The sequence below is a fragment of the Pterocles gutturalis genome, unplaced genomic scaffold, assembly GCF_000699245.1.
Source record: "Pterocles gutturalis isolate BGI_N339 unplaced genomic scaffold, ASM69924v1 scaffold25432, whole genome shotgun sequence".
NCBI classification, from domain to species: Eukaryota; Metazoa; Chordata; class Aves; order Pterocliformes; family Pteroclidae; genus Pterocles; species Pterocles gutturalis.
The window spans coordinates 170,605-185,019 of record NW_010116475.1 but is presented as its reverse complement, the minus strand read 5'-3'; the positions used below and the strand labels follow the sequence as shown (position 1 = coordinate 185,019).

General features: G+C 38.2%; 1 protein-coding gene across 1 annotated transcript in view; it reads left to right on the top strand.

The window, feature by feature from the left end:
• Window positions 1-3,015: 3,015 nt before the first annotated feature.
• Window positions 3,016-14,415, top strand: part of EEA1 (early endosome antigen 1) — a gene marked incomplete at its 5' end in the record, with an annotated part of 46,661 nt that continues 35,261 nt past the window's right edge. Inside the window, 7 exon segments of the mRNA XM_010075528.1 lie at window positions 3,016-3,143; window positions 7,172-7,226; window positions 7,375-7,440; window positions 8,263-8,302; window positions 9,113-9,220; window positions 9,307-9,428; window positions 9,779-9,934. Coding sequence (XP_010073830.1) covers window positions 3,016-3,143; window positions 7,172-7,226; window positions 7,375-7,440; window positions 8,263-8,302; window positions 9,113-9,220; window positions 9,307-9,428; window positions 9,779-9,934 — 675 coding nt within the window.

Sequence of the window (14,415 nt, the reverse complement as noted above, 5' to 3'; positions counted from 1 at the left end):
GCTTTATTTATTATTTTTTTTTTAAAGATAATGTGAGAAACCCACTGACCCAGGTCCCTGAACAAGATTGTCACCTGGGGCTAATAGTTGCAGGCTCAGGAAAACTTTACACTTCTGTCTCTTACTGTCTGGTGCCCAGAAAGGTCTAATCAGTGAGAACTGAATAAGTGCTGCTGACTTTGGAATATTATCAGCCTGCGAGACACAGCCAGGTCCTGGGTTTGTGCTGTTTTAAGGCTGTGGTGTGTGAGCTGAGGTGCCTGCAGCTGTAGGTGCCTGCAGGTGTTCCTGCCCACCCCAGCTCTGTGCAGGAAGGATGGCATTTTCCCTAGCAAGGATGCCCTGTTGCAAAAGGGGGATATCTTACTCTGTTAGAGCTTGTGTGTCAGACCTGTAGGAAACATTGCATTTGAGTAAGGGTGTGTGTGGGAGCTGTAAGCCAGCACTGACTCCGACAGTGCCAGGACCCCCAAAAGCAAGGCCAGCCCTAGTCATGGTAGGCTGGGGCTCGTGGGTGATGCAGTTTTTATCCCTGCCTGTGTGAGTGGAAGGGCGTTTCTACCACAAAGAGGAGGTTTTGTCTATGCTTCCCATCTCTGCTGGTGACAGTGCGCCTGCCCCCCTGCCCCTCCCTGAGCTCCCATCCGCCCTGTGGGCTCTCAGCCGCAGCACGTTCCCTTGGCATAACAGCTCTGTTCTGCCTCTGGCCCCTCATCCTTGCAGCCACTGCCTTCTGATCTGCCTGCCTGGGAAATCTTGGGTTGGCTTTGCCTAATAATTGAGACAAATCAATGGTTGCTGTCACTTTGGGCTAACTGCACATATAATCTATTCTTTCCTCTTCTCCAGGGCTCCTCTTTCCACAGAATAAAACCCAACCACAAAAAACCAAGCAAAGAGACCCATTTTGCAGTTTAAATGGGAAGAACTAAAGGGCAAAAAGGAGAGGCCAGAACAATTTTCTACACTTCTTCATTCCAGATGCACTTACTGGTCCTATGAGGAACATTTGTTTTTCTTTGTGAACAGCAGACTTTCCCATCCCTGGGAAACTAAACTAAACATTGAGAACTGCTCAGTAGCATTTCATCCCAAAAGCAGGCTGCTGCAGCATCGCTGTATGAGACAGATTGCTTTCACCTACTAGCAAAAATAAATCCCTTGTTTTTTGACCCGTCCTATAGTTCATTGCCATTGCTATTTGCCAGGAATCTCCCTCTGGTTCTTTTGCTCAGAGTGACTGTCACTGCTGTCATATAATTATATGCTAATTGTATCAGATAAGCATTATGGGGAACCTAGTAGCTTAACTGATTTTCTGTACCCATTTAGGCATGTATACATATATATGAGTTAACTTGGTTTGATCTGGAGTGAAACTGTGGTGATCAATTCTGGAAATAAGTAAAAAATTATTAAGGGTAAATGCCTCTTGTCTGCTTAGGAAGGAGTATACTGTTTTTGTTTGATGTAGTTATGCAAAAATTAGTCTTCAATATGATATGTTTGACAAGCAACTGTATTATTTATTCTGAAACGCTCAACAAGTAATAGCAGTTACAAAGTCTCTGTTCAGTGCTCTGGAGCTTCAGCCATGTTTGAGTAGATGAAGATGATGGTTCTCCAGGGTTAAATCCATGTAAATATTTAGTTGTTGAATTCTTAGTGACTGGTCAAACAAATTACTATGAATGTCAACTTAGAAAATTAGTTCTATTGTGGTTATCAACATACACTTTCATTATGTTCACTTTGTGCTAATTTAAAGTTTTGTGGCTTGTCTATTAACATCCAAATGCAAAGTTAAGAGCAGCAAAGAGAGTCAAAACTCTTCATATGTCATTCAAAAATCATACAGGAGCATATGTTACGTGAAGTGTGATAATCCCGCAGGAGTACTCTCATCTTGGATATTGGAGAGCCTTGGTGTAGTGTTGGAGGACACTACTATTTGTACTGGCGTAAGAGACTTAAGGGTAACATATGAGTGTGCAAAAGCATTATCTGAAATGAATTTAAGAAACAGGAGGCCTTAATCTCATTTTCACGAGGTTCTCTTTGCACAGTTTGAAATTACAGGGAGCCTTTAGCAGGAGACTAAATTATTTCCTCTCACTCTGAAATGTCTCCGTTCTGACACCGTGGTGCATATGGGCTGTAGCGTAAATGGTAATTGAGCTTGGAGTTGGCATGATAACCAAATGAGTGAAGGACCAATATAAAGTCCAGCACTTAAAAGCAGGTGTAATAGATTGCTAGATAAAATGAGATGGATGGTAGTTCTGTTAAGTGGCAGTTTGGACACTCCACAAATGTTTAGAGGTACATAATATTTACTGTTTTGATTTGTACGTGGGCATCGCTCTGCTAATTTTTCACTCTGGTAAGCTTGCAGTAAATATGCTGGAATGAAAAGAGATGATTTTTGATTCTTTACACTGTAGAGATCTGATTTTCTTGAGGTAGTATTTCTCTGAATTGCATTTACTAATTAATTATATGCAAGGTAAAAAGTAGTTCTTAATCTTCTGGCCCATATTAAAATCAGTAGTGTAAATATAGTGGTAGTAGGTGTATGAATAGCTGTGCTTTAAAGTGAGGTTTTGTATCTCCTTTTTTTATGACCAAACTCCAAACCCTACCTCCTCTTTGGAAGAAGAATGTGATTTTGTGAAAAGCTGTATGGAAAGTTCCTTTCTTGGGGAGAAGAAATTGTAAAACAGTCCTTCTGAAATGACTTCTTATTTTTCTAAATAATGGTTTTGTTGCTAGTGTGTAGCTCTCTTGGGGAAAAAACCACTGGATAATGGAATATGACTTTTGTAGGCATTGTCTAACTTTTTAATTGCCAAAACTTTTATCGGAGCATGAAATAATTAGTATGAATCTTAACAATTGTGTCTGCTACCATTTAGATGTGCAAACAAATTTTAGAATTCTGTGTAAAAATAAGGTGGAAAAAATATAATTTTACTTCTCACCTCTTTTTTTTTTTTCTTTTCCTTTTTGTAATAGGGCTTTATTTGTCCTCTCTGTATGAAGTCTCATGGATCAGCTGAGGAGCTGTTCAAGCACTATGAAGCAGTTCATAATTCTGGCATTGATTCAACTCGTGGAGGGGGAGGTCATCTGTCACCAGAAAGGTGCAATAGTATTCATTTGTGCATGTGCTTTTGTGTCATTGTTGAACTGCTTCTAATTACACTGAAGGCTGTATTAATTTGAACATTTAATTATGTAGCCAAGTATTTAAATATTCATGCCTCATTTCCAACTACAATTAAAAAGCAGGTTGAAACTTACATTGGCTGATATTGATCTGACAATAAATGAAAATCAGATACACATGTTTATATTGTTAGTTAATTCTCATGCAGCTGACAGTGCAATGTTACAGACTGGCATGATTTTTAGGAGTGTGTCAGAAAAAATACAGGTTCCTCCCAATTTCCATCATAGAGCTGAAATGTCATCTTTTGGGAGTGGGGAAGGACAACGCTGAAGATGAAGAAGAAACCTAGTTTTGGCCCTGGGTGGTTAGGGTACTTACTGGGTAATTATAACATCAGTGTTTGTCTAAATAAGTTCCCATATTGCCTAGTTGCAAATCTGAGAAGTTTCTGTGTTACTAATTCTCCTTCTGTGTTACTAATTCTCCTTCTGTGTTCCAGAAGCTCCATGCTGATCTTCAGAAATCCTCTCTAATTTATTTTATTTAACTGTTTGATCAAAACTATATTTTTAAATATAGTCCTAGGAGACATATCAGGCTGTTTTGAGACCAGTGGTATGTAGCAGGAACTGGTAGTGCACAACTTTCTCTAGAAAAGTTTAATTGAGTAGTCTGCCTGTGGTGGTATGGGGAGCTTTTTCTTAAGGGTAAAATTTACTCCTAGGTAGGTTTCCTTTTGCTTCCTGCTAGTTCTTTGTCTGTTCAGTGTTTGTTTTGGACTGTTGTAGATGACAGTCACTGCTGCTGTTTTGTCACACTCCTCCAAACTCCCTTGGTTTGTACGCAGCAGTGTCAGAGTGAGCACAGCAGTGGAGTGGAGCATCAGGAAAAGCTAGTAAGGATGTGCGAGATGGTGAGGCTCAGAATTGCTGAGAGGAGGAAGGGTTTGTAACACCTCGTTCAGCAAACTGAGGTACACACTGCACAACCCCGCAGGTTGTCACCTGTGAGCAGAGCTGACTTCTGCCTATGCTGGGAAGTAAATGCTTCAAATGTTTTGTCACTAGTAGAAAAGTGACCTAAAATGATAAATAATTACATTGAAAGAAATACATGTATTTATGTAATTAACTCAAGAGAGGCCCGTTCTTCAGTGAAAGAGAGTGTGTAAGGTAACATATTTCAGTAGTTATCCAAATGAAGATCCATATCTCCCCAGTCCTGTGCAGAGCTGGCAAGCCAGTTAACAGCCAGTGTTAGCAGAGGTCATGTCTTCGTGCATGGATGAGCCCTTTCTTTGTAGAAAGCTGCCTTCTCTCCCAGCTGCTGCCACAAAGAAGTCAAAATTGTGTCTTTATTTTTAGGAGAAAGTGGTAGGGTACTAGTGGAGTTATATTGGGCTTCCTATGTGCACATTTATTCAAGAATGAGTTTCTACTCCGTCTGATTTAAGCCTTTTTGGAGTGATATTACTTAGACCTGAAATGATACCCTTAGTAGAATAATAGCAGTCACATGGGGGAGTTATTGGTCATAACTATATTGTTTATATAGTTTATGAAAGATTTATTTTTATGCCTGCAAGTTTACAATGTCAACCAGATGTTGGCTGGGGAAATGTATTTATTTTTTTCCTGGCTCTTGACAGTTTAAGGACAAGTGGTTTTGTTTTCTCTCATATAATTGAAAAAGTGGACAAGGTCAGGGAGTTTGGATGGAGCAAAGGGAGTCTGCTGAGAGCTGTTGTGTAACACATGAGCTTTTTCTTCCTGTTAGTGTGGCATTCTTAAATGTTTCTCAGTTTCATGCTTGCTTGAGAAAACTCCAATTCAACATAAACATGTTTTTCTGAGACTTGGAATACTGCATTAAAGAAATACTGCAGCCTGCAGCAGGAAGCCACTCTGTTAGCAGTCTAGGAGTGAAGCTTACGTGTAATTCATAGGACCAAGACTGGGAGGTGAAGTTCCTTATTTAGTCAATAGATAAAGCTGGGTAGTGTGAATTACATTTGTGCCCTCTTCCCCCCATCCCCCCCTGTAAAGTACCATAATTAAATGCCAAGAGTAAATCAGGTATCTCTCCCCAGTGTGATTCAGCAAGGCCATTGGTATTCGGTGCTAGGATGGAGGCACTGGTGTTACAGATGGGGAATGGAGTGGAGCATAAGGAAAAGCTAGTAAGGACTTGTGAGATGGTGAGGCTCGGATGTGCTGAGAGGAAGAAGGGGTTGTAACAGCCCTAGCAGAAAGGGTGATTTGGTGAGGATTTGGATGGCAGTAAGAAAAACAGAGTTACAGTATCTACAGTGATCCCTTACACGTTTTTTTTCCCCCTGTTAATTTTCCACTGGTCAGGTAAATTGCATTTAGGTTTCGCCTTAAACCTGTAAAACAAAACTGTGTTGGGAATATTGAGGCAACTACTGTAGAAGGGTCCTTACATTACAAACTTTCTCTCTTTTCCTTCTCCCCTCCTCCTTCCCCTCTGCTATAAACTATTTTTATACAGCTTAAAACCTTTTATTTGCTACAAAGACCAGAGCATCTTAAATGCTTTAGTGTAGCAGATCTGATATATGTGCAGGCCCAACTTCAATATAGTTAACTGTTTCACCTGTCTGAGATTTCATTTATAATCTTAGGTGTGACTATTAGCTGATTTACATACCCTTACTTTTACTGGCAAGAAAGCTGCTCCCTCTTCTCCACCCATGACCAATATTTGGGTTTTGGATTACAGCTACACCTGTCTCAGTAAAGGCGTATATGTGAACCTCCAGTGAATGTCTCTCCTAGTCAGAATAATGCGTCAATAGCAGAAAATCTTCCTCTGAAGAAAAAAATAGCCTCCCAGTATCCCATGTTTGTTTTGCCATTAAAATTGGTCGACCTTGGAGTTCTTGCTTCACTGGTTCAAGTGCCTGTGTTTCACTTGCTTCTTGATGTCTCTGACCTGATGTTAATAGTGCTAACGTAGGCTGAATCTTATTTCTTCCCAGTTTAGCTAAGGCATAGCTTGCTTTGTTTTTGTTTTGTTTTGTTTTTCTTTTTTCCTCCTAAATATGAGGTAATTTAAAAGAACATCTGTGGAGGATAGGATAATGCAGCACAGCAGCAATAATATTCTGTAGTATAAAACTGAAAGAATTTGTTGTCGTTGGCACTCACACATGCATATTCTCTGTACTTCTCAGTGTTGCCACTGTACAAGCAACAAGAAAGGGTGTGTTTGCATTATTTTAATGACCTGTGTATTCTACATTTGGAGTGTCTGTATCTCAGTGATGCAACATTATCCTTGTATGTATAGTTGTGCCATTCTGTATGGAGACCTGTGATTTAGAAGGGTGCTGTCTAGATCAATTAGTAACAATGGTAGCCTTGCATCTTGTGTTCTTGCTTGGCTGGAGGCTTGAGCACGCAATTTGAGAATTTAAAATCCCAAGGCTTTAAACATTCAGACCATTAAGTGAGTGTGTCTGTGGGGCATGCAGTCTTGCTGTGTAGATGAAAAATTATGTAACTGTGTATTTCAAAAGAAGTAAGATAGCGTGCTGTCTCTTAGCAGTGTTCCTTTGCATGGTATGGGAAGTGAAGGAGGATATACCTGTCCTTTTCATAAAAAGGCATGCAAAACAGTTAAATGTCCCAGTACACAGCTTTGTCATTCTGAACTCCTGTACTTGAGCTGGTGCACCAATTTAGATTTACATTCTGTTTTTATGAGACTTTTTGCATATCTCTTTCTTTACTTATCCAATTAATATCTTAGCATTTTTTCAAGTGATATGCAAAGTGAGCTAATAAGTATCTATTAATCTGTATTGTTCCAAGTTTCAAAAAATCTAAAAAGAATTATTTATGATTATGTAAGTTATATTTATGTAACACATGGATATCACTCCAGTTACTTAAAACACATTATAACCTGTATGTAATTGACAAAATATAACCAGTGCGTATTCATTCTCTCCACTCCGTGGATATATTTGTTCAGAGATGAAGTATCACTGCTCCGACAAGAAGTCCAAGACTTGCAAGCTTCACTGAAGGTTGGAAAAGAATTTTACTTTTACTTGGTTCTTTGTTTCAAATTGAAAAGTGTTCCACTGTCTTAAGCAACCAAATTTACAGTTCTCTCTCCCTCTCTCCCTGATCTCCTTTTTTTTTTTTTTTATTTATTTTCTTTTTTCCTGCTAGGAGGAGAGATGGTATTCAGAAGAGCTGAAGAAAGAACTAGAGAAATTGCAGGGGCAGCGGCAGCAAGTAATTGCTTTAAAATACTTGAAGCAGGTTTATCATCAGCATTGACATTGAAGATTAATACCTTTTTTGTAAGGCACGTGGCCTGATTTAGTTAGTTCTGTAATTTGAATATTGACATGTTCTTGAAAACAAAGCTAGTTATCTTTCCACAATGTAACTGTATATATAATTCTGAAGAAGAAAGTCAGAATAGGTAGTGATTCTTCCGTACTACTCACTACAAGTTCAGTTCAGTCTTTTCCTTCTGTTGGGCTTATTCAGAAATGAGTTTATTAAAGAAAATAAATCGAATGTAGTGTTTCATCTGTTATGAGAAAGGGCGTTGGAGTCTATCATAAGAACTTTTGGAGAACAGCGGTGTGATTTCACAGATGTACAGATGAACTGAGCAAACAAGGCAAGGCAGATGGTGGTGTGCCTTAAGGAAGCTCTCACTTTGATTACTGTGAGCTACTTAGATACTGGATTGTTACGAACTTCAGAAATTGCTTTCTGGCAGAATACCTTCTCAGAATGTATTTAATGATGTCTGTAACCTCTGTTTTTAGGGCAAATTTCAATATTGAGGAAAGGGAGGGGGAGAGGATTGTTACTAGAGTCTTGCAAGTCCGGATAGTGTAGTGATACATGAAACAGAAAATCATCTTGGCCTTTCCCAGTCTTCCAGATGTAACTGTTTGAAATTGGGTATTTTTATACTGCTGTGCAGTATCTGAGCACAGAAGTCTTTATTTCCTTGGCTTTTACAAAAATGGGATGAGCTTTGGAAGTAGTAGTTTTTATTCCTACTGTCTAATAATGTGTTTATTCTGTTTTCTTAAGGATTCTAAATCTGATGGATTGACAACGGCTACATCTACAGGTGGCTAACATTTTATTATATTGAGTTCTGCGCTGTTCTGGAATTTCTGATTTTTTTTTCACTGTAGCTTTTAGGTTTATGAAAAAGCATTTTTGGTAAATTAAAGAGCTAGAAAGCTGGAACGGTACAACTACTGGAAGTTTATTGTAAGTGCTTAAGATAGGTAACTCTTGATAGCTGTAGTCTGGGGAAATGTTCCAGAGGCTTGGGGTTTGTAATTTCTAGAAGTGAGACAGGAGTTCCCCTGTTTTTAATCATTTAATAAATTCAAGCATTCAGTACAAGTCTTTTGCCGAGAAATACAGTGACTGTTGGTATTTAAGCTATAGCATTTGTCAGTGCTGGTTTTATTTAGTGTTTTTCTGTACTCATTGCTAGCAAAGAAAACAATGAATTTCTTTGTTTTTTTCTGTTTTGTTATGTTTTGTGGACCAATAATTTTTGCTCTATTTGTTTCTCCATGAGGCACTCATGAAATAAAATTTTCCTTATGTGTGCATAAAGCATCTGACTGGTCACGATTGAAGAGCATTTAATCACAGTTCAGTTGCATGTTGCAGTGATCTGAAGGGCTATTCGTGACAACTGAAAACCAATATGTACTTAATCCTGCAGGGTACTCAACTAGTGACAGGTTCCAGCATCATGCTTCTAGATATTTAACTTAAGTAAAGTTGTTCACTTTGCTAGGCCAATTGGATGTTAAGTGAATTTGGATTGCTTTTTTGCCTCTGTGGTTTGATATGGGCATGAGTATCTGTGTTGCCCTAGCTCTTCCAGATAATAACACTGTTCTTTTTATGGAATTAGAATCATTAGAACGGCAACTAGAAGAGATCCAAGTAGAAAATTTTAACATTAAGCAAATGAAAGACTTATTTGAGCAAAAAGCAGCACAACTGGCCACTGAAATTGTGGGTAAGTATATTAATATGAGGTCTGATTCTGTTCTCTACTTGTGCAACTTGTGCAAGTGATTATTTATTCAACTTCCTTCTTATTAGATCTTAAATCAAAGTATGATGAAGAAATTGGCCTTCGGGAAGGTGCAGAACAGAAGGTGACAAACCTGACCCAGGACCTACAGAAGGAGAGGAGTACAGTGGAAGACTTAAAGACAGAGCTGGTATTCACATCACACTGATGTTTTTGTTGTTTTCAGGTCAAGGGAAGGATATACTTAAATGCTGGCAAATGCAGTTTTAAAGAAGTCAAACTCTGTTGAACTTGGCGGTGTCTGCCTGTGGGCTGAAAAAGTTCAGAACATCATTGTTTCTGCTCTATTTCACTGACCTACATTTTCAGTGTTTTTCCAGTGAGGAAATATATGTTGTTTCTAACATATATTAAAATTCACCCTACTCGTAGTCTGCTTGTTTGATGCTCTACCCTTCAGCAATTTTGCAGGGTATTACATGTATAGATGTGCTGTGCAGGTCTATACTTGTTGCTCATTGCTACACTCTTACTTTTTAGCTACAAAGGCCTGGTGTGGAAGATGTGGCTGTCCTGAAAAAGGAGCTGGTCCAAGTTCAGACGCTGATGGACAAAATGACGCTGGAGCGTGAGAGAGAATCTGAAAAGCTGAAAGATGAGTGCAAGCATTTGCAGGCAGAGCAGGCTAACTCAGAGGTAATGGTCATACATAAAGATGTGTGTGTTAGCTTTGCAATGATTTTAATATGAAAAAGGAAAATATTAATTCATTGTAGAGAAAAAAACCTCTTTCTTAACTGAATCTTCTAATTAATAATAGACATATGTCTTCATTACAGTAAATTGTATAGTTCTGTCAATATGTACCCTCAAAAGCCCCTGTACTTTTTGTTGTAAAACCTTTCCTTGTCATAAAAAGTTTTTACAAGAACCCAACAGCAGAGAAAAAGCCACCTGGCAGGGCTGTGCTCTTTCTGTTGAGAGAGAGAAATAGGGCAATGTCTGTGTGATTCAAAGACTTGTTTCCTTTATTGAGCTACGTGCAGGTAAAAACAGTTGTTACTGAAAATTATGGTTTTGCTTAATATTTGAGTTGATGTGTCTGAAAATGGATGCTAGAATATTAAAATATAGAAAAATAAATTATTAATACAAAGTAGGTAATAATTTGAATATTCTTATGTGACATTTGATTCTTGAACTTACACAAGATTTTAAAATCTCAGTGGATATTATAAACAGGTTTTCATTTTTGTTTCTTCTAGTTTTTACTGTCAAATGGGAGGCCTTTCTATACCTATTATTTACTGTAGGAATATTTTGTGTGTAAGGTACAAATCTGTTCCACACACATACCCACCTCAATCCACTGCATAACGGCCTCCGGTGTTGCCTGTTACCTACTAGAGCAAAAAGTGAGTGACTGACAGGCCTCACCATGTCTTAAGATCAAGATGTCAGGATGTCACCTGTAATCTGTTTCCAGGCAACAGCACCTTCATTTTCCTCTTTTTGTTGTTGCAGCCTAAAGTAGAAAATAAAATCTGTTGTTCTCATATTAGTTGTTTGGTTTCTTTTTTTACATTTTTGTCTCTTTTTCTTTCCCTGGATTTGAACCTTTTAAATTCATCCCATTTAAAAGAGACCTCACTGTCTACTTGAGCTGCAAAATATGCTGGCTTCTTCAGAAATACTTTCTGAAGGCTTGCCTCTGCTTTGGCTTAGTCAGTGGAAGAAGCTTTGAATTGCTGACAGGAGATTTGAAAACATATAGAATTTATGATAACTCTGTGTTTAAGGAAGCAAAACTAACTGTCTCTTCCACAGCAAATATTCAGTTTTCTTGGTTTTGGTTCCTATGCTTTCCTGCCAGTGAGCACTTCCACTTCCATGCAAGATGGAGAAGAAGGGATATAACAGCTCTGAGTTGGATCTTTAAGAGGGAATGTTACTCCTCAAACTGTCACAGATCCCTCCTGGCTACAGCCTGTTTGATGTCATTTAACATGACAGTGAGAGAAATCTCTGACAGAGATAATGTCAAGAAATCCTAGTAAAGATACAGCACCACTAAAGAGGCTTTATAATTTATTCTACTGAGGAGCAGGTGAATGCATACCTCCAGAAGAATTCTCTTGCTGGGTGTTGTTGCATCTTACTAGTGTGTTGATTGGTATAGTTTTAGGTGACTTGACAGTGTAATGATTGTCACTTAAGACTGTCAGCTGCATTTGAGACCTTTTAATTTTGCCCTCCCCTTTTTCTGTTGTTCCCCACCAATGCAGCAATGCCAGCAAAACTTGTCACTGCAGAGCTGTGGTCACTGGTGAAGTGGGGTCCTTGCAGAATTCCCCAGCTTACATGAGGGAATGCCTAGAGAGTATCCGTAGTTTCTCCTAGTATCCTCCATCCTGTTGAGATTTGTGGATGCGAAGGATTCCTGACGTCTTGTTATTCTGGGGTTTCTTGTGCCCTAGATTTCAGAACTGCTGTTTTAACTTTCTGTTTCTTCATTTGCACTGCAGAGCTTTAGAGAAGTGCTGCCTGACATTATTCTAAACTCCTTAGGGCTTTCCCTCCTGCCACCCCCTGCAAAAGATATGTTGAGCTCCAGGAATTGTGCAAGGGCACAGTATTGTATAAACAGGAATCTTACCACTTTTTTCAAGTTAAAATTATGTGTACCAAGAGCTTCATCAGACATGAGAAAAGGAATGTAACAGTTGGAGTTATGAATATAATGTGGTTATGTTGCCATGTAAGTTGCTGCATAATTGTAATTTGGTTTTAACTGTGAGATCGCACAACTATGCTGCAGAATTTAAATTTCAATTCAAAGTACTGTCTCAATAGTATTTTGTGATTTTGGATATTTAGTTTTCTTGTGAAGATAAAATGACAGTGACATGGGCACAACAAAAATCTTTCATCTTAAAACATTCTCACAGAAGCATGAATTGCTCCTGTTCCTCCAAATTAGCCGTGTTTGAGTTTTGACATAACTAGCCATTTTAAAATATAGCTTTAAAGTGAAGCCTTTAACAGGAAAAAAGACAAATGAAGAAGGTTTTTTCAGTCCTCCTGGGAGTAACGGCAGATGGGGGAGAAGACTGCATGATGCCCCTAGCTGTTAGTCAGTATTCATATAAGGAGTCTTACATGTAGGATTATAAAATACATTGCAGCAATTATAATATTATTATATCAGTACGTAGGCTGAACCAGAGAAGACTGAGTTGCTGCATGGCAGATCATGGTAAGCAGTGGCAGTCTGGTTCCTCTCAGAGTGTTTTGGTCTTCTCTGCTTAATTCCTGCATATGGCAACAATAGCCCAAGATGTGTTCAAAATAAAAGCTTTTCTGTCAACATAAAGTGACAGATCAGACTTTTTAAAAAAAATAAAAATTGCTTGAAGTCATAGTGGCAAAAACTTTTCTACTTTTCTCAAAAAAAACCACAACTGTGAAAAGTGTTAGCCATAAGAAAACAAGAAATGGAAGCCCTTGATTGGAAGTCCTTCATTCTGGCCATAAAAGTTTGGCAATGCTTCATCTCAGCTTTGCTCTTTAAGACCACCTCAAGGGCTGAAAGAGTAAAGTGGTTCTTTAAACCCTCCTTGGCTATTTTGCTGAGCTGGCTGAGGATGCATATAGTAATATTGGGTTCCAAAGTGAGACTTCTTTAAAGTAAGTTAGATTTATGGCCTGGGTAATGAGAATAACAAAGATAATCTTAAACCCTATATGAGCATCTTCAAATGCTGCAGGAAAGGGAAAACATGTTCTGTATAGCTCTACAATTGTCAGCTAAATGTATTTGTTGTTTTCTTTTTTTTCTTGGGTGTTATGTCTTATTTCAGAGTTGCACCTGAAACTCTAATGTCTGTATCTTTCAGATGAATGTTCATTCTGAGCTACTCTTTCCATGTTTAGTTTTTCACAGTAGTGACTCCTGCATAGTAATCACATTATGAAAACAGCTGCACTGCTGTGGGGCTAAGCGTTTCTGTGAATCTCTGCAGATGGGGATTTGTTTCAGTATCTGATAAATGTTTATAAAATACAGGGTCTAGACTTGATCGTTCAGTTGAGTGCCCACACAATTAAACAAGGTTAGTAGATTAAATTATGGGTAAATTTAATAAAGCCAGGACTGTTTTTATTTTCCACTAAGCAAAGGCATTAAAAACACTGGAATATTTGAAAATAAATGTGAGGAACTGTGTCTACTAACAGCTTTTGTGACTGCTTATTTCCATCTTTCATACATCCATTTTATTTTTTCTGCTTTCTAATGGAGACACTTAAATTTGAGGTAATTTTTTTTGAAAGCTTTTTATTATAGTAGATTTCTGTAGTATCAAGGTAATTTCAAGAAGTTGTTAAACAGATGCATTCCTGTTTGCTTATTGGTTCATTAATCATAGAGACCTGTCAGCCAGACAATATCAGGAATGAATATTCATCCATTATATATTTCCATATTAAGAATGAAATGTGAGACGGGTTTAGTGAATTGAATGAGAGAAATGCATCTTTATGTGTATAAACTGCAATTCTAGTTTGAAAGGCTGCAGTGATGTCCTTATCAAGCTTCTGCATGTTTTCTGTGTTATATTCTCTCAGTAGTGAAATATCCATACTCTGTTTTCTGAGAACATCCTGGAATGTTTGTCTGCCAAAGACAGACCCCAGGATGTATTTTAGCTACCAGCTCTGTAATGAAACAGCCTTGTAAAGCACAGCGTTACAGAAAGTCAGAATTAATAACACTTTGTAGACATATACTGTGTTCATATGTTCTCTTTGGTCTTACTTTTGCTGTAGGAAGGTTGTAAATAGAATGTTGATTGTCTGCTACTTCTGTTCTACTGCTTTAGTTCATTCTTGAATTCAGTATTTATAACTTTATGCTGAAATGTGTGGTTATGAGAACAATAGGAAAGAAAACTTCTTTAAAATGGTCACTATTATATAGTGTATTCAAAGTGAGTGCATTCATACCCAGCATGCCATAGGGCAGCCATTGTTACCTGTCTAAAATGCTTTTCTTGTTTGCTTTCATCACTGTATTCAAATACTGTACAGTCATTGATGTATTCTGTTTGGTACCAGTCCTGTTTTCATGGTGTAATATTGTTCCCCTGATTTTGCTGACTGGTTGGGTTGATGTGTCC